Here is a 20,339-nt window from a genome sequence, read left to right as displayed (position 1 = left end):
AAGGAAATAGAACATTCTACATGTCCTCTGTGAAGAAAGATACCTGCTGGTCATACTCGGAAGGTGCTGTTTCAGCGGTGACAGACGGGCTGTAAAGGTAAGGCAGTAGCGCAGGGTGCGTGTCCCCAAAGGCTTCGTGTCATGTGGCTGTGGAGATCATACTTAGAAAATACCCTAGTGAGACAGCATTCCTGCCCCTCCCCCCCCCCAATACAGTAAAAACATCTGGTCTTTTTTTTTTTTTTTTTTAATTTTAAACACTTTTGATCTGGTCTATATCTAAAGTGATGTTTAGAGATGAAAAGCTTTTAATTTCATTACATAACACTTTAACAAAAGGAGAAGGGTAAAACTCATCACCACTGAACTGATTAATATTTCATCTGCTACAAGTGACTTTTAACTGAAGCATGTTGTCCTTGAAGATAAAAAGCCTAACAAGTTGTTTTTCTTTCCAATTTTATCAAATGCATAATGCCACCAGTCTGATTTGGGATGCCTGTCTAGGTCTTGTCGTTCCATTCTGGAAGAGGCTTATAGTACTTTGAGTATCTTACATCCCATATAAATCAAGTGAAGGATTTGACAATTACACTGACGAGATACTCGGGATGCATTAGCATTTAGCTCCAAAGGGATTTTAAACCATCAGTCAACTGTAAACCACCATGTATAAATCCAGCCTTTGGCTTGACAGTTCTTCCCACGTTCTGATATTGCTGGCTATAAGAAGTTGGTGGAAATGCTGGGTGTGCCATGCAGGTCAGTGGGCAATGATCTCAGGGGTTTTGATGTTGTTCCTTAACACAGTATCATGAGCACAGGCTCACTGTGCACGGTCATAGATACTGAATGCTTTGTTCTGCGGCATGGGATTTAGGCTGCAAAAACTAAGGAACAATTTTAATCTGACAGTGGAAGTTAAATGGCATTAAGTCAAGGGATTAATTTTAGAATACTCAGATGTTCTTAAATCCTTTGCAGGGGATAGAAATAACCAGAACACACTATAGAAAAAAAAAAAAACACACACGTAAAGCCCATTAAATTAAAAACTGTAACTCTTTGTTTCTTGAATATGGCTTTTAAAGGATGCATTAACTGACAGGGTGAGGTAGTGAGCCCTCTTGTTTCTGTATGTAGTTGAAAAATTATTTTTCCTTCCAAAATTGGTATAGTTGGTGGCAGCTTAACTGCTGTAGTAGAAATCTTGCCTGTGTGATGTGATGAAGGTCAACTTACTTAATAACATGGAGGAAAGCTTACTGATCCTTTCCATTAGAGAGCCATTCCCATGGGCAAAAAAGCAAACACCAGGTAAGTTTTGTAGTGAAACAAGTAATTTTGACTAGAATTATTGCAGCAATTAAAAAGGATAAAAACCAGGCCTAGCTACTGTCCTGCTGTTATGAGCTGCTTATGAAGTGTTGGACAGCTTTCAACAGGGACCAACAGCATAAAAAACTGAGAGAACTTAGTATATGAAAGAATAAACACACACATAATTATTATATTTAATAATTGGTTATGTCTTTACAAATAGTTGCTGGTGTCATTTTACAAAGTACACTGATTTGGAATGGCAACACGTACTTTTTACAAGGTAACATCAACTAAAAAGTGCTTGTCTTGGCAGCTGAATTTAGTCTGATGATCCTTTTATAATATATCCACTTAGTTTAAGAGTTCTCAGTCAATGCAAAAGGATACAATTGTTTTGGTAAGCAGTCAAACCAAAAAAGATACGCATTTGGACCGCTTACCTTGGATATAAAAATGATTAGCACTAATTAGCAACACTGATGTTTAAAGGCACTTTTTATTTTTCTTCCCATGAGGCCCAAGTCTTATTCTTACATTTGAGGGTTTTTGTTTTCCTTGAAACACTGATTTTTGTAACAACAGCTTTTCAAGTTTGGAGAAGTTCAGACCTCTTTTGCAGAGGTGTTGGTCCTAAAGATACAAACAGACTGATGAAGTATCTGAGGTAAACAGCTCTTCTGAAGATTCCGCCCTTCTAAATTCTACATTAAATATTGATAATAGCAGAGGTTTGTTTTTCAAAGTAGTGACTGTTGAATAAATCAGTCATGTAATAGATAGCACTGGTGTTAAACAAAAGGCTTTCTTTTTGTAGCACCACAAATAACATTTGCTTAATGTGTCAACTGTCTTATGGTTGACCTGCCACTGAAAATTTGATGGACAGATGTTTCTCTAAGTTGTATTGGGAATATTCCAGTTAGCAAGCATACTAAATAAAACCTAACATGTTCAGTTTTGGAGATGTAATTAAATAGTATGCTAAATTAATTGCTGCCTTAAGACCAGTGACTTGTACAGCACTAGTGTGGCACTACCTGCCTAACTTAGGATAAGGACTGTTTGAGTACTGCTCTTCCTGTGGTCCATTGTCATTAAACTTAAGTCCAGTTATAAAGTGAGGCATTTCTGTGTCCTGGATAACCCCCAGTGTAGAAGGTTACTCAGAGCTCTGTTTCTGTAGAAAGTCCCTTCCAGGAAAAAAGGGAATTATCTTTTAGAGATTAGCTTTACATTAAGGATTTTTAAGTACTCAGATTGAACTACATGATTACTGCCAATGTGATTCAGCTGTGTGCCCTCACTTAGAAAAAGCTGTGTTTTATATTCTTTTCCTCTTCTGTATAGATTGTGAGATCTTTCCTGGCACTCATACAACTTATGACGAGCACAAGGAATAATTAAAGAGTTCTCTAAATTATATTTTGATATTTGAAAATGTATACCATATGCTCTTAAACGTTGACAGTTTGAAATCTGGCAATTCAGCTTAAAGACTCGAGACTCCCAGAAGATTAATACCCGAGTGCAGAATATCCTAGTCTACAGCTTGGTAAGTAAACTAAATAGTGAGATTGTGTGAAATGAAACTGTACAAGAAGAGCACAGAAAAGGTTCACTAAAGCACAGGAGAATGCCTGGGTATGGTAGAGCTGTGGGCCAGCCTTCAGGCACCAATGACTCTCCCTCTTGCAAAATCAAAAAGCAACTGACAAATTTTTACTCAATTTGTCTTAACTGAGCAGCTGGCAGATCTCTTTGTGAACACAGCATAAGAAATCCACGTAAGAAGCTCCTCCATAAATACTCTTGTCTTCTACTAGGAACTGTCGGAAAAGCATCTCTGGCTGCTCCCGCTGTTTCACTATCATCAGCTGAAAAGAGGAGATAAATAGTTTTTAGCCTACAATCATAGCAAACGGCAGTACTGTTTTCCTGTATCTGTCACTGTATACTGTTGGGGGGGGTGGGAACCAACAACATAATCAATCTCCACCTTTCAGTTACTGTATTTATGACCACGGGAGAGAAAGACTAGTGTGAAATAAGGTTTGCAGAATAAAATGATAACATTTAGATTTAAGCACTCTGACTGAGAACTAAGCACATTTGAGATGCTTGTGCCTACAATGCATGCTGGAACTTGCTGTTGTACACAAAAATTCCTGATATTTAAAAAACCTTTTACAGCTAGAGTGAGTTTTGTCAAAGTCTGTGGTGGTGTTTTGAACAGGCATGAGGAACGAGTTGAGGCAGAGAGAAGTCTTACCTTCATAGTGTAGGGCTTGTGGCTCTGGATACGCTCCAGTATTGACTTCAGTTTCTTAGAAACTGGGTTGTCCAGGTCAGGCAGTATTGGCTGTTAGAATGAAAGTACGGCAGGTTGTTCTAGTCCTGTCACATCACATATGAATTCATACAAGACTAGCTGCTGCTCTTTATGATGTGAGTTATTGTGGATTTCATTCTAAACTGGGAAATGCCATCTCCATCACAAATACATGCATTTGTCTAAGCCATTTTTCACTTCAACATAATCACTACATGAAAATTCATCATCATGAGGAAGTTTAACTATTGCAAAGTGTTTTGTTCCCATTTTAGCAATACGCATTAAATAGAATTTCAATAAACTTTTACACTCTGGACACTTACAGGACAGAAGCTCTCACAACATTTTTAAACCTTCTTAAACTTTCACTACATTGAAGTTTTAGGTGTTACTTCTAATGTCTTAACACCTCCTGGTCATCGGTTTCTGCTCTTAGTTGAATGATGCAAATCCATCTCACTTGTTTCTCTTAGCGGTCTGCTCATACTAAATCACAAATTCTGAAAACGTGACTGGTCTCCATGTACTCACAGCCTCCGTGCTGATGTGTGCGAAGGACGGCACGTTGAAAAGCCCTTGGATGAGCTCTGGGGGTGCGCTGACTCCCAGCCATAGAAACATACTCAGCCCGTTGGCCAGAACAAAGGCCCCTCCTTCGGAGAGACGTTCCTCTGAGCAGCGGACTGCAGCTGGGACAGTGTCACTCTTCAGATCCAGGCTGTGCTGTGGGGCAAAAATACACAAGAGTTGCAGACTTGGCAGCTACAAAGTGACTAAAGCTTTAATTAGACACTGAAAAATAACTAATAGAAAGGTTTAGTGCATCTTAGTGCTTCCTTTCCAGATTAGAGGTAATTTGAAATTAAAAATCTCTTCCAGTTAGTGCACTGAGTGCAAAGGAATACCTGCTGCAAGCAGAAAGACACTTGCGTACCAGTGTTGATCTGTAGTAAAGCTGATGCCTTTCATTAGCCTGGTCAAAAACCTTGTTAAAAGGACAGTGAGATTCTTAGAGGATGCTGATGTCAATGACTGATAATGTTACTTCCCCATTTTCCATTAACTAGTGGTTCTACCCTCCCTCAATTTAGTTCAGCTACCAACTACAACACAGTAAAAATGTAATCCAGCTTGGTAGTACAACACTTGCCCAGCAGACACAATCTTTTCTGCATCTGCACAACTATAAAATCACCGCATACTGAAAACACAGTGTTAGTGAAGATCAAAAGATGTGCAAGCAACATACTTACAATTGGCAGAAGATGGGGATAAAAATAGAGTTGTGTGTCGGCCACCCCCATAGCCATGACCAGCTGTCGGTGGTAGGTTCTCTCGTCAGTTGGAATTTCTGGTCTGCCAACTAGTGTGCAGCTCTTCAGCAGAGAGTTCAGGTACACAGGCAGCACCTTCATCGCATCCGGGAGGATGAGCTGAGAGCCAGAGAAAGATTGTTATTTAATATAGCCCATGATGGATGGGGGAACGAGAGCTGGACTTTCCAACATTTAAATAGACAGCTGCTTGTCTTCTTTGATTACAGGAAAAAAATAGTAACTAGAAAAACAATGTTTGAAATGAGATGTGACAGGTCTGAGTGGTTAATATATTTAATAGCACTCCAACAGAAAGCATTTGCTCTCTGGACTGTGGTAATCATCTTGGATGCTCTCATCTCCCTGTAACTCAAGCTCATTTTCAGGTACTAAAATAAAGAGGAGTCACATAGGAAAAGTGGGTGTTTCCTCTCTGAACAGTTTAGGAGGGAAATGAAGGTCCACAGTAATTGTTTCTCTGGTACTGTTCTTACATATTTGGTCCTCTCTACCATTAAGCAATTGATTGTCCAAGCTTTTGATTAGTGGAAGCATTGCATGGTATGTAAAAGGCCTTGGTCTTGCACTGGGTTGAATTGCCAGGACATAAGGGTGAATGATTCAAAAGGAAACAACTGTTGATTTTACTGGAGCATTTAAATTTAAGTCAGATAATTAGGATGTGCTATTTAATAATCATAAACCTCACATTCAAGAAGAAGGAAGAAATAATTGGAAAATATAGTTTAAAGGAGATCAAAAGAACTAATCTAAATCAAATGTGTCCAACATTTTCAGAGTCCTTTAGCCTTTTAACTTCAGCATTCATGTACAAAATTGCTAATTGTAATTCAAAAAAAGTCTCAGCCAACCATTCCTGCTATCCTTAGAAGTGCCCTAAAATCTGATAGGGAAATATTTTGAGAGTTGCAAGAAAAATAAAAGTTAAATTCAAATGCTTGCAGGATTTGAATTTAGTCTTCAGGTGTTTGTTTGAAATGGAAAAAGACTTTTGTCAGCAATAATTGCTGAAAGGACTTGAAAACACTTTCCTGTTAGTTCAGTTAGACCTCCTGAATATATAAAAGAATAGGCTGAAAAATAATAGAGTTGTCTTAAGAGAATTTTCAAGTACTGTGGAATATAAGTAATCAGGTTCCTTGAGCTTCTTTCTTTGGTAAATAAAAGAGTTAGTAGACTTATCTTAATCACCATGGATTTTTTTTCCCCCAAGGAGTTTCACCCCATCTAGACATCAGGTATGTATCATTCCAGCACACTTTAGAGACCTATGTGCAAATTTAGATTGTTTACTAAGATACAATGTTAGTTTCATTTTTTGACAATAGCAGTCTTATTTCTCAAAAATTAGGATCTTAAAATCTTTAACAGCATAAGAATAAAAAAATGAAAGCTTTGTGAATCAGTATATAATTCCATCAGGAAGAAAAAGCCTGTCTAAGCTCCTTCATGTGAATGTGGTCATCAGTCTCCTTTAATGGTATTGCCACTTGTTCCAGAGCTACAGCCTCTGTGTCTTGCAACTGCTACCTGTGAATCCCACCTGTCATTAATCATATTGAAAGAAAAGGAAAAGTTTGTCTTCAAATTTCTGGCACTGCTGATATTGCAGGGGTGGTGGTTCATGTGCTTCAAGGTTTGGCTGAAGGTGGTGTGAGGCTGGGTGTGTTTTACCTGGCTCACTGCCGATGGGCTGGCACAGTTCTTCCTGTAACACGCCAGCATGTGAGCTGTCTGATTCACCAGGATCTCTCTGACTGTCTTCAGGGGTTGGCTTAGAATGGCCTTAAAAGCTACAAACACAGAAGAACAAAAAAAAACATGCTAAAGATGGACACTTACACAGCATCTATGTGCTGCTAGCTTTTATTTTTTTTTCTGAACTCCATTCTATTTAGTCTTTTTTAGTCTCTTTTACTGCATCTTTGAGACTATTCATTCTTTGAAAACAAAACTAACAAACCCCACCAACAAAACAACAAAAAAACCCCACCGCAATAGTATGTGCATTTCCACTACTGTGTCTATGCAGTTTTGTGCATTACTTGTTTCTAGCTGCCTTCCCAAGTATTACTTGTATGGCAGGACGTCGAAATTATGTTATCTATTTGTCTTGTTATACTTCAGGAATTGCTCAGGCTTGGAGCAGCCAGTTACAAAACATGAGTTCCCACTAGGGTAATCACTTCGACTCCATTTCCTTCCCCTTCTTATACTCCAAAGAAATAAAAGAAACAAAATCAGTCTGTTCTAACTTACCTGACTTAGCAAAGAAGTTGATAAGTGCATCAGTCTCACAAGTCTTGTAGACATCAGCTAACTGCGAGCTACAATTTAAACCTATATTGTGTATGCGAAGTCGTCTTTGCCCACTTATTGATGTGTAGAGGACAGCACACTGCAACAGAAGAGCAAATTACCATTTTTATTTTAAAACAAAAAGCTCTCAGCATGCAAGAGCCACCTACTTTGTGCATAAAAGGCATATCTTTACTTCTGAAGAAAGCCTAAGTGTTGTGATCTATAGGCCAGACGTACCTGTATTTTTAATGGAAGCGTATTAAACATTTTATCAAAGTTACTAAACTTAAACTTACAAAAAACAATATGACTGATTGAAAGGCTTATTACTCTCATTTGCTACATGCTGATTATAAATTGGTAAATCACACTTCGTAATTGTGTAGTGTTTGAACAGCTCAAACAAATGTATCTGAAAAGATGCCATACAGGAGAAGGGAAGCTTGCTGGGAAGTACTGTGCCGATCACCTTTGCTCTTGGCAAAGAACAACACAGAAAAACTTTCTAATCTTGAAAAATGAGAGGTTTCTTTTTACAGGAATAAGATGCTTATGAAGTGACACAAGAGGTCCTGCTAACCCCCATATCCTGCATCTACCATGAGGTTAGGTATTAAAAATTGAGGGGGTCATTCAAGAATTTGCTTATGACTCCAATTCTACTTCAATCTCAGGTGTGATCCAAAGCCTGCAGGGCAAACACTCCCAGTTACTGCCATGGGGCTTCTAGCGCCGACCTGCTGAGAGCCTGAATGAGCAGGGCAGCCGGCTGGTTTGCAAGCGAGAACTTTCGTTGCACAGGTACCAGTGCTGGTGGGTTTTGCACAGTCCACAGGGTTGGCTGTGATGTTTAGTGAGAACTGCTTTTGACTTAACTATGTCACAAGGAATGCCACAGCAGTAACAGTTTCCATACAAGAAGTAATGAATCTTGCACTCAAAACAAAACTTGTTTAGTAAAATGGCAAAATAGTCGACAAGGTCTCTAAATAGAGAACATGCAATATAGAGGTAGTTGAACACACTAATTGTCACAAGGGGCATTCCTGTATTCATGCTTAACTCCCAACCAGAAGATTGTGCTTTTGAGGTAAGATGCAGTCTTTGGCTGGTTAATTAGAACCTTATTTTATTAGTGGCATTATGACATGAGAGTCTGTGCCGTGCTCCCATCAGTCCTACACTATAAATGTTTTCTGTTATGGCTGCAGAAGTTCCTTCTCACAGTGTCATGAAATGACATATAATTAAGTTTTTCTTTTTACCTGAATTAAGGCTCCAGTGTCTTCATTCAGTTTGTCATCATGTTTGAACTCCACTGTCACTGCCTTGTCACAGTCAACTGCTGCCATCTCTACATCTGTGGTATTGTTCATGTAAACAGCACCAAAGAAGTCTGTAGCCCTGAAACCTACGGCCAGATTAAAACAAAACAAACATCCTTTTATGTAAAAACTGCAAATACATTTGACATTATTTTGTGACTTTCTTTTTATGGTCAGTTTTGCTTATTGAAACAGGAGGGATTTGCAGCATCAGGGGGCCCCACCGGCTGTCCTTGCCAATGGCATTTTTTTACAGTTGAGTGGGAGCAAAAAGCTGATGGGCCACGAAGCTGCGCAGTGGCTCCAGGACACACCCCCCAGAACCTTTTGCACTGTTCACTTGGCTTGTTGAACTTGTATGTTTCTCAATTACCTGCATTTGAGCTAAGAATGAATGCTGGAAAAGTAGACACGGTAATTTCATTTGAAGTATTTAGAAAATGAAAGAACATGTAAGGCAGCTGCAACACTTTTTTTATACAACTTGCAATCCAAGCTGCATCTATAATGATCAGAGGCCTTACTCATATTTGAAAATTAGGAGGCGTATACAGGAAGGATATATTCAAGCGTTTTATCAGTCTATCCAATTACTTTTGAACAAGTACTTAAAACAGTTAGCTTGGGTGTTACAAGTGATCTGTACAGCACTATATATCATTTAAAATTATATATTGATATATTGTCATATGTATTCACGTTTATTTTTATTCCCAATGGGTACTATTACCTGTACTTGTCCGAACTCTCATTATTGCATCAAATCCGGTCTTTTTTACTATGTCCCTCCTGAGGTCACTTAAGAACTGTGGGCTGTCAGAACCGAGCTAGAAATGCAAAGCAAAAGCGAAAGCTGCAGTTCACCACGGGGTGGCAGCAAGACAGCAGAAACCCACCTCCTTCCCACCCCAACATAGATCTGTTAACATTTAATATCTCTCTTTTCAGTTAAAAAGAGATTAAAAATGTTGACTGTTTTTTTTTAACAGAACCATATATATGCAAATATTCACCAATTCATCACTAGGTTTGAACATCCAGAATTTCTATTTGATCAAATTATCTCCAGTAACATCCGTTCTTGCCCTTAACCTTGCGGCCTTGGCTGGGCTTTTATCGCCCCATAGAGATTGCCATGAAATTTTACATGAACAGGTGTTGTTACTGCTTTTTTGGGGGTCTTTATCATAAGCATTTTTATCGGTATACACAGGAGTAACTGACTTCCCTGCTCAGATGCCAGCATATTTAATTAAGTGGATTTCATTTTAAGACACCGACCAGTTTATTACTGTTTCAGGACATATTTGAGCCTGATCTGTCACTTTTAAGTTTGAACTTTATCCCCCGGAGTTCATAACTAAGTTTTCTAGAGTTACTCTCTTTTGTTGAAGCACACTTTGAAATGAAAGGAAAAACAACAAATCCCCAGGTGTTACCATCTGAAAGGCTGGAAACCTGCATCACTTACCTGGAAATTGTTGTACTTGTACAAGGTTCCTCCAGTGTACATTGTGACAAGACCCATGGAAGCTACATCCACATATTGATTTGGGAAGAGGAACAGATTCACGCAGCAGCCATTCACAACACAATCCCGGGCTAAGGCCTCATACGAGTTTACCTGGGGCTGGAAGAGTGTCTGCACAGAATTGAAAAATACAAGTGGCATAACATTAGATGCTGTTGGCAGCCAACCACAATCCAAATGCCCACGTGAAGAAAAAAACATGAAGTGAAAGTTTTAAGTGAGGCACGGATTGGATTAAAAGCACGTTGCCCCTGCCCACACAGTCCAGTGATACTTGTATGCAGGCAACCAACTCAGTACAGTTTTGGAGACCTAAACAGGTGGGCAGCAAAGGCTCTAGACGGGTGGAATTATTTGCAGCTGGCGGATTTCCTTTATGGATGGGAATGGCAGCTCTACCCTACTTTGACTTTGGTGTTCCTGTAGAGCCCAAACCAATAGACCTATGGAATCAGGGCACAGTGAGAATGGGAATATTATATAATTAACACATCTTTGTAAAAGAAAATACATTAAAAAATATCAAGGCTCTGTTAGAGAAACTCAATGTAACAGCAGTCCTTGTTAACTCAGAGTAGAAAATACCTTTTCTTTATCTGTATTGAGTAGTTTTTTGTCATCTCTGTTTCTCAGCTTCCCTGGTGCTTCTGCAGTTGGCAATGAGGAATGGAAGATATACAGTTTTCCAGCACATTCTGCAGCCTGTTGCAAAGACACCATATTGGCATTTTTATTAATGCTAAGATTAAAAAAGCCTACTTTTCATACATTGTGGTATCACAAAGAACAATGTATAGGCTCATCTAGCCCAACTGCCTGAGCACTTCAGGGCTGACCAGAAGTTACAGCAAAGGGAAATGAAAACTGGTAAGCAATTCTGACGTCTTCAAGTATTGAAGAAGTTGGGTGAAGTGAAGGAAGGAGGAAAGAGACATTTGTCCTTTTTCTGCTCCAAACTTAACCGCACATGCAGGTTAAAACTGCAATACCCAAAACTACAGACACCAATCAGCTTGGGTACTGTCTCTTCAAATCTTAAGATTTCACAAAATAAACATTCCACATTTTAGAATAAGCTACGGCACTTTTCTGGGAAAACTCTTTGCTGTGGCAGAAATGCAATTGAAGAAGGTATCTTACTTGTAACAGAGCTGAAATTTCACCTCTACTATTTCAAGCATAGTTACCTTTAATCATGAATGCCCAATTCTTGAATTTCTGTTAAGAAGCATTCTGCTGAAGTCTGAAAGACTTAATATCTATTTGTCATGGTACACATCAGGAATTACTAACAGTGCTTTTGACAAATTTGCTAAAATATATATATTATTTCTAGGAATATATTAAAATTCATCTCAAGAACCCAATCCATTTTATTATTTTTAGACAATAATTGTTTTCTTGAGCACACATATATGCACAATAATTCACAGTGAAAATCCTTACGATTTATAACTGCAAAATACTGAGCTAACTAAAAAGCTTAATTAAGAGCTGCTTTCTTTTAAGGTCAGCACTGAAGGAAACGTACAATTATGGTCCTTAAGTTTGTTCTGTAGAAGTCAGGTATTAGGGACGTGCATTCTGATAGAAGTTGTAACCAAACGTATGTTTTGCACACATACCTTCTGGCAGTATAAATAAGTAACAACAAAACAGGTAATAATTAAATATTAAAGAAACAGATTTGACAAATATTGTGTATTTTTGATTCAAGAAATTTATCTCCTCAACGTTCATGCTTTACTTATGCACGGCTCACAGATAAATCAACTATTTTAAACCACCACTGGCTGCTTTCTGCCCCTACGAATCTTGTGGTGAACCCACTGTCCACCAAATTTAGTCATAAATATATTGTTTTGCATAGGAAGTCAGAAGTGGGACAATAGACAGGGTAAAACTGCATCTTATACTGACACTCTTCCTGCCCATCGCATGTGCAAGGACTGGATGTTTGTGGAAACATCCAGAGCATCTCTTAGTTCTGTTGCAGTAACTAAACACTTTTATTTCTTTCAAATGCTGAACAAGAAACTGACTCCTGCTCCTCATCTTCTCCCAAACATCGATTTTATGTGGAATAGACACTAGAGACTGGTTTCTCTCAATAAGTAGAATCTGGAAACAGATGTTATGCTTGTCAGTGTTCTCATCCGGACTAAAGCAGTTGAAACATAGTGTTAGAATAACAGAACATTAGTCCTGGAAACAATCAGCAACATTTTTTCTCATTTCCCATTGTGATTTGTAGGAGCACTTGGTACTGGCTTTTAGCAAAGGGAACTTTCTGCAGCTTATCAAGTCTTATTCTCATTAAAGTGCTGTTTCTCTTACAGAGAGGAACATTCTAACCTTGAGCGCCTCCATGCCAGCCTGGATAACAGGAGCAAAGATCGTCTCACTTTCGTTGGTGTCTGCAAACATCTCTGGAATCTGGTCCAACAAGCTATGAAAGACAAAAGGATCAGTGCCTGGGGCTTGTTGATACCACTTTTTCTTTGCATCAGAGGTGTATATATAGCACTCTGAAGCATCTGCTGGCTTCTGAAATATTTCAATAAATACATGCACCCTCTAAAACCCAACACAATTGACTAAAAGGTATAATGTATATCATAAGCATTCAGATCTTATTTACATATGGAATAATTATACTTTACTTGATAATAACAGATCGTGATTCCTGAAAGTTAACAAGGAAGCCATCCAGCAAAGGAACAAAAACTTCTCCAACATCTGAAACCACCATCATCTGAGGTTGAGCTAAGCTGCTTTTTACATTAAAGAAGTGAAGGACCTTGTTATAAGTGACAAACCCAACTCGAATTGCTGAGGTTTCTTCTTGCTCTTCTCTGTAAGAAAAACAAAACCCAACTGGTTAGAATTCTGAAATTCTGCCCTTGCAATACAAGCATTCCTTTGAAATGCAAGGCTGCTTTCAGATCATTATCGGTACTGGGAGCAACAAAGCAAAGCAACCAACCACCAGGCAGATGTAATGACCCCAATCTTTGCCTTAGGTCAAATTAAAACACCCTGATAAAAAAACCTGCTCTATTATTTATTTTTTGAAAAAGAAAATATTTACGTTAATCCTATAGGTTGTGCATCCCGTCCAAGAAAGTCCAAAGTCCCTAAGATAAAGAATAAACCATGTTGTCCTCAAAACACGGAAAAGAGAGAACAGGACAGTTATTTACAAGATACAATCAGAAAATCATCTTTATTTAGAATACACTGTAATTCAGTTACACTGATGATTGATGCCTAGTAAGAACACTAGCTAGGTTTGAATTATGTCTATTGACTTTGGTGGGTCAATCTTCTGGTTCCACATGGTTGCTTTTAATCAGCGCAAGCTCTTAGATCTCCATAGCTGTGTATCACCCAGAAAACACTGTAGAAATGGCTCATGATGGCCACTAAGTTCTCAGCTCAAGCCAGGCTCACTCCTGGTGACTCCTCTAAGCAGCAGCCCACTGTGCCATGAGTAGCAGTACTATTAATAGTATTAGTCAGACCCTTACCAGGCTTGCATTCCAAGTTCAGTGGTTTTTTTTCTGTAAAAGGCAATCCTACTCAAAAAATCAGTCTTAATTACTAATAAAACGGCACCTTCTCATAGCAGGAAGGAGTTCCTTTCACAAATGACAAAGCAAGCCTTTAGTATGAAAAATGCCAGACAAGAAGTCTGTGGTACCTGCAGTTAGTACACATCAGCCCATATGCTCTGTACATTCAATGTACATTAAACATTTAAGAAGCCTACATAACTTACAGTGAGGTGTCACAAAACCAGCAAATACTGAGTCTGTAGTCTAATGCTTTTGCATGTTTGAGAGCAAAGAGTTTCATATTCAGTGCTACTATCACACCAAAGGAATTTAATAAGAGAGCTGTGGCATATAGTATTTCCAGTTACTAGGTATTCATGGCAAAACCCCCCCAACAAACTATTATTTATCCAGGGAGTGTTAACAGTCATCCTGAGCCTTCAGCACAGTACAGCAGCCAGGCTCTGAAAATGTCCTCCTAAGCAGCATAAAGCCTTGACCCCATCAAAATCAATGGCAAGGCCTCCATTCCGTTCCACTGAAATCAAGAGTTTGCATTTCATGAGTTCACAAATGCTAACAAAATCAAAAGTCAAACTAAAGAGGAGGAACAACACAGCAACACTTCTGCAATTCTTGTTTATATTTTTCTTACAGTAAATAGAAAAAACTGTCAGTGTTTTTCCTATCAAATCTGTTTGTCCTCTGGGGGGAGAGGGAGGGAGTTGTCATTGGCAGTTTCATAAGCTTCATCTAAAATCTTGAGCTTTGGAGGCAAATAATTTTTCTTGTCTACAATCTTTAACTCTCATGTCAGTCTCTCATGTCACAATTTCTGCTTTATGGGAACACAGCTAGATGAGAAGGGGGCTACTTTGTTCTAAAATAATATTCTATATTCTATATTCTATATTGAACACACTCAATGAAGAAGCACTTTAAATAATTCCTCCAAGACATTCAAACAGAAGCATTTCTGGATGTAAATGTCTAATAACTCCCAGCACTCAGACACTACTACGCTCTTAGTAGTGATTCAGGAGTTTGATAAAGACAACGTATTATTAACTTTCTGCACATACAGCACTTTCCTACCTGAAAGAGAAACACCCACATCATCGAGTCCCAAAGTTGTTACACAGCAGGTACTTGGGACAACTTTTTCAGATGCTGCTCTTCCCTGTGGCAGTCTGTGCTGCCACGCTTCATCCAATTGCTGCTATCAGAGTTTTAAAGATTAGCTGTACATGTCACAGCCAACTGCCTACGTAGCTCACATGCTATTTAGTTCTTTTTAACATCTCGGAATGAGATGTCTGGATCATGTGTACAGAAATGCATTCAAAAGATTTATTTTTTAAATTAGGCACCTAAAAATCATACTTGCAGAACTAGTTAGCCTGATTTTCCAAGCTCATAAGCACAATTTCTCTAAACACATTAATCTGTATTTCTCTAAGTACAGAGTAAGGGGTTTCTGGTTTGGAACACCTGAATCTGAAAATGTCTGCTCTAAAATTTCAAGCAATTAAATACTGTGTTTGCTGTGCTACCAAAACACCAGGTCCTGAGCCACCGACCTTCATTCTTCCTTTGCTGCCTCTAACTTCTAATTTTGCAGCCACTTTCACAGCCTTATCTGGCCCAGGCCTGTACACCAACGGCCTTTTTGTTACACAAATATTGCTTTGCTATCCCAAGCCTTTCCTCTTCAGGATCTGAACACAGGGTGAATTCCCAGCACAGGGCTTTTATCTCACATGAGAACGGCAGAATATTTTTGCAGGTGTCTTTCTCCAAGCAACAGAAAATGAACACACAGTAACCTTTGTGTCTCAGCACCAAAATAAAAGTTTCACCACAAATTTTGTTGGAATGCCTTTTTTTTTTTTTAAATTAATATCATTTAAAGACAACAGACAAGTCTCTGAGTAAACTGAAGTGTCTTTACATTTTTTATTGTTTTTTTTTCAGTGGACATGAAGAATTTGGCCCTGCAAACAAATGATATAACAGCAGATCTCTGCAGAGTGCTGGTGAGGAGAATTAATATATCTTTTTCGTGATATAGATATACTTGCTTTCATTCTTCCTCAACTTCCAAGCCTAGGTGTTCCTGAACTGCCAACTGCTTTTTGTTACTACACTCATGCCTTTTATTATAATATCTTCAGAGTCATGACCAATCCTGATGGAAAGCTCTGAGATATGTTCAGGATAATATCAAACACTTGTGTCTCCAGTGTAATCTTCAATGATAAAGTACTTGAGAGGCACCTTACATGGGCATCTGACAAACTATTCCCCCCACCCTGGACTGGAATTTCCTTCATGCACAGAGATCCCAGAATGACATATGATTAAAGATATTTAACATATCCCAGATGATCTCAAGGATCTCGTCTCCCACCCTTCCTCACTTTGCTCCCTCTGTTTCTTAAGTCTGTCCTCCCTCTGCAAGTATTGTTTCTTGGAATGCATTTTCTTTCTTTATGTGCTTCAATGCTTTTACACACGTTAGCTGAGAAATGTCTTAATGAAAAGTATACTAACGTACTAGACTCAAAACTACACTAAAATAATATATTGCTATTAATATTGATCAGCAGTAATGCTAGTACTGTATGTTTCAGGCTCACAAAACAAATGTGCTATATTTCATAAAATATTTGCTGCCTACAAGATTTGTTCTCCTTCCAGATACAAACCAGGACAGAAAAGTCTCACAGCACAGCAAGAAGCTTTAAAAGTTTTGCTAATTATCAATAAAGGACACAAGTCACCAGCACTAGGGCTTTAGAGAGACTTGCCATTCTTAGTAATTCTAGTTTTGATTATTTCCCTGCTTAATTTAATACAGCATTGCAATAAACAGAATTAGAGCAAGTAAAGTGAAAACTACAAGCTTGGACATAGCTGATAATACCACTAGGGTTCACTACAAGAAAGGAAAAGGCGGCGTGGTGCATGTGCCATTGGTATGACAGTGTCTTTCCATCTGTGTACTAAGCCCAGATATCAAAGTCTAAGAACTGCCAGCAGAGTTAAAATCAACGTATGGTCACTGTCACCCCAAAAATGCCTATATGGTAAATTTTGACATATTCTGTACCTTCTTTTAACCTCCCAACATGCAAAGCTGCATGAAAACTGCAGCGCAGTCAGTTAAGCAAAGCACACTTATGTTTCTTTACCTTGGAAGCTTATCTAGCAGAGTCTTCAGTTCATCACATATAAGTTTGACTAAGCCACTGTTTATGTTTCTGTGTGATACGTCAATCATGAAGATATAAGCTGGTGGATTTGGAGGCTTGTTGTTCTACAGGAAAAATGACCATTCACAGGGAAAATTAGACGGTGTACTGTTACATTTAAAAAATTGACAGGTGGTACCATAAGGCCATCTAAATACAGTGTTCAATTGTTTGAAAACTGTTATGGACCAGAAACATAAATTATTGCAGAAAGCTGACACATATTGGCTAAAGTCTACCCCTGCAATAAAACATTATTACTAGAAAGCAGCATCATAATGGAATAAAATATGGAAAGGGTAAAAGTTTATTAGATAGAATCAAACACAAACATTTTCTCCTGGAATTTAAGTGTTTAAACAAATTTGCCTTTTGCCTTTTTTCTGTACCCATACTGGTTTTGCATTCCCTGTATCAATATATAATGCCATCTTCTTAACAGAAATGCTTAAATTCAGTTTTTATTAGCATTTGCCTCTACCAACTGTTAAGTGACTTCTAACCCATCTGGAAACAGAAAATACAACTTAGGTACTGAACCAGAATTCAAGTATCTCAGTTCTTAGCAGTACTAAGTGCTGATCATCTGCATCCTCTCTGTCTTGCTGTCTCATGCTGCAGTGCATTCTGGACAGCTGACCTGTACTTTCAGGAATAAGCTGACTTTCTGTAAGATAATCAGAGCATGAGAGGGGAACATTTAATGTATGTAACTGCTGCATAAACAGCAGTGACTTGGGCTGGTATGGATTCCTTTGGGCATGACTTCTTAGCATAGTCATTATTCATAATGTAAATGGCACACAATAGTGACATAGACTACTGACACAAGTTTTTCTAAGGAAGAAAAAGTATGATGAAGATCTTTTGTTTTCAAATAAAGCAATGTAATGCTTTGAGATGTACCCAGGAAGGAGATCATCTAAAGTGAACGCAGCAACAGTAATCATCGTACTCCCTAAGCAAAGCTTTCCGAATTCTCATTAAGATGAGTAGTGGCCATTAATTTTTGTCAAATTCAGGACAGATTTTCCATTATACTGTTTCATAGCCTTCATATATAGAGTTCTGACCACCTACCAAATTATTCTTTAACTAAACCTCAGAAAACTCCATTTAAGAAAAAAAATCATCTAAGCCTCGAACTATGACTTATCCATAGTCCCTGGTACGCTTGAAACTAAACATTACAGCCTTTGATCTCACTTCATTTGAATCATGTAAATCAGGATTAACCACTGTCAACTAAAACCAGGCAGTATTTTTAAAAGCTGCTCTGTTTACTGTATTTGGATTCTAGTTTCAAAAATTACATCAAACACTACTTCTAAACTCTCGTATCGCATCATCATTTATAAAGAATCCCTGCATAATTTCTGACAAATATATGGCAGAATTGAGGACTTGTGCTCTTGCCACATCCGCTATAGCAGGAGCGCAATAATGCAAAACAGCTGTTATTTGTTAACATTTTTTGTAGCTGTTCATCCTTGTCATTTGATAAGCACAAAAGGAAATGACTTTTCAGTTCTGGTCTTAAACTGGATTTATAAAGGAATTAAACTTTTGTAACTTGGAGCAAAATGAAAAACGAATTATAACAGTAACATCTCTAAAATTTAATGACTTAGCATTTCCAGCATGTTAATTTTGTAAGAGTTTTCTTTTTTCTAATATTCCAGGAAGTCTATGGGAAGGTCTTTGCAACAAGAAGACAGACCACACTGGATGGCTTGGTCAAGGAAACTCTCTGATTTAAGTAAGCTCTATGGCAAGAGCCACTGCACTGAAAGCTGCATCACACAGGGTTACACTCTGGAGTAGAGAAAAAGAACTGTGAAAATGGCACAAAGCCACACATAAGCTTCCAAAGGTCTAGGTGCCAGAAATCAGTAAAGCTTAACTGAATTTGCTGAAGCTACACTGGATGTACACTAAGGATCCCACACTGTATTTCTGTAATGCCTCACTACAGTTCTCTCCTGTTCTGAGGTTTAACCCAGATCTCAATAAAATCTATAAAGGTGGTCTCAGGGATTTCACTGGATTGTGGAACAGCACTCTAGTGAGAAAACAGAATTAAACCTGTTTATTTTCTATATACCAGTAATAATTTGACTGTCTGAGGAAGTGACTGCTATCTACTTTGAGACTTTATAGGATCCAATTGCCTTCCCTAACCTTATCATGACCTCAGTTCCTCTGACAGGAAGAAAATTATGCCTGATTTCAGCAAGAACAGAAAAATACGTCCATGCTGTGGACAGATGAAATCACACTTGCAGTTTTGTAAAATTAGCCAGTTTAAGTAATTTATGCTTTTAGAAATATCCAATAACAGTTCTCTAATAAAAGCACCTACAAATATTTCCAGTGACTTGAGTGGGTTTTGGATTAAGTTCTTCAGTGAACTAATGTTATAAGAGAGAACCCATTCCATTGTACCTTATTCCTGATCTGAAAACTAAAACTAATCTTGCCAGGAAAAGATTACAAGGTCAAATTCCCTTGCTAAGGTTTTCAACATTCAGAAGGCGATTTAGGCGTCTGCGTGTTTTCAAAATTAATAAAAGACATTCAGCTAAAATACAACACTGCATCAGAGTTTCAGCCATATCCTCTAACCAGTGCAATGTGCTAGCTAGGGCCAAGCGAATGGCCCAGTTAAAGACTGGTGATCCCCAACTTTACTGCACTATTTGTTATTCTTACTTGCTAGTCTCATATCATGCAGCACAAAAGATCAAAACATAATATTGCAAGCTTAAATTCTCCAAATCCACCTATATTTTCTAGAATGTTCCTGGACTCCAATGTTCAGCTTACACGTGCATTTCCTCCACTGAAGATATAAAATTGTAAATTAGTTTACATCCTGGAAATACTTACTCGGCAATAATCCAAAGTAGCAACATATTCATAAGATCCCAGAGACAGCTCAGGCCTTTCATAGTGATCTACCCGTCGGCCAATGTGGTCCAGATGTTGAAAGAAGAATGGAGGGACTAAAAGCCAACACAGAGGAGAAAAAATTGTTTATATTTTTGGGAGGAGGGGAACAAGCCAACAAGGTATTTCAACAGATACAATGTACTAATGTAGGCTCTTCTGTTACTAGATCAATGGAAGAGTTTAAAGACTTAGCCAGGTTGCACTGTTTTGGGTTTTTTTTCCCACATTGGTTTAAAAAAGCAAACGAAACAAAATCCCACAAAATTCTAGTAATGCCAGCTCCTTTTGTATTTGGAGGATAGGGTATATTCCCCTATACATGACCCTCTTCTCTCACCCATCCACTGCCAGACTTGAGTAGGTAAAACTGAGCCAGGCAGGAGTCTGCCACCCTCGGGATCCAGACTTCACAGTGGCTGTTAATTCA

The 20,339-nt window shown here is 38.3% G+C and overlaps 1 protein-coding gene and 1 long non-coding RNA gene across 3 annotated transcripts in view; one reads left to right on the top strand and one right to left on the bottom strand.

The window, feature by feature from the left end:
- Positions 1 to 1,500: 1,500 nt before the first annotated feature.
- SEC24D (SEC24 homolog D, COPII coat complex component) overlaps positions 1,501 to 20,339 on the bottom strand; it is a 68,231-nt gene continuing 49,392 nt past the window's right edge. For both annotated transcript variants that reach the window (XM_065836591.2, XM_065836590.2), the window contains 14 exons: positions 19,850 to 19,965; positions 16,901 to 17,025; positions 12,813 to 13,004; positions 12,505 to 12,598; positions 10,735 to 10,851; positions 10,090 to 10,260; positions 9,349 to 9,445; positions 8,559 to 8,704; positions 7,252 to 7,390; positions 6,667 to 6,785; positions 4,909 to 5,088; positions 4,187 to 4,378; positions 3,593 to 3,682; positions 1,501 to 3,197 (listed from right to left, as the gene is read on the bottom strand). In XM_065836591.2, coding sequence (XP_065692663.2) covers positions 3,057 to 3,197; positions 3,593 to 3,682; positions 4,187 to 4,378; positions 4,909 to 5,088; positions 6,667 to 6,785; positions 7,252 to 7,390; positions 8,559 to 8,704; positions 9,349 to 9,445; positions 10,090 to 10,260; positions 10,735 to 10,851; positions 12,505 to 12,598; positions 12,813 to 13,004; positions 16,901 to 17,025; positions 19,850 to 19,965 — 1,919 coding nt within the window. In that variant the 3' untranslated portion in view covers positions 1,501 to 3,056. The remainder of the gene's footprint in view (positions 3,198 to 3,592; positions 3,683 to 4,186; positions 4,379 to 4,908; positions 5,089 to 6,666; positions 6,786 to 7,251; positions 7,391 to 8,558; positions 8,705 to 9,348; positions 9,446 to 10,089; positions 10,261 to 10,734; positions 10,852 to 12,504; positions 12,599 to 12,812; positions 13,005 to 16,900; positions 17,026 to 19,849; positions 19,966 to 20,339) is intronic.
- On the top strand, positions 9,295 to 19,856 carry LOC139827843 (uncharacterized). The gene is made up of 3 exons (XR_011738907.1): positions 9,295 to 12,753; positions 15,681 to 15,742; positions 18,643 to 19,856. It is a non-coding gene; the product is annotated as an uncharacterized lncRNA (long non-coding RNA).

This window comes from Patagioenas fasciata, chromosome 4 (assembly GCF_037038585.1).
Source record: "Patagioenas fasciata isolate bPatFas1 chromosome 4, bPatFas1.hap1, whole genome shotgun sequence".
Classification (NCBI taxonomy): Eukaryota; Metazoa; Chordata; class Aves; order Columbiformes; family Columbidae; genus Patagioenas; species Patagioenas fasciata.
This window is presented reverse-complemented; position numbering and strand designations above follow the sequence as displayed.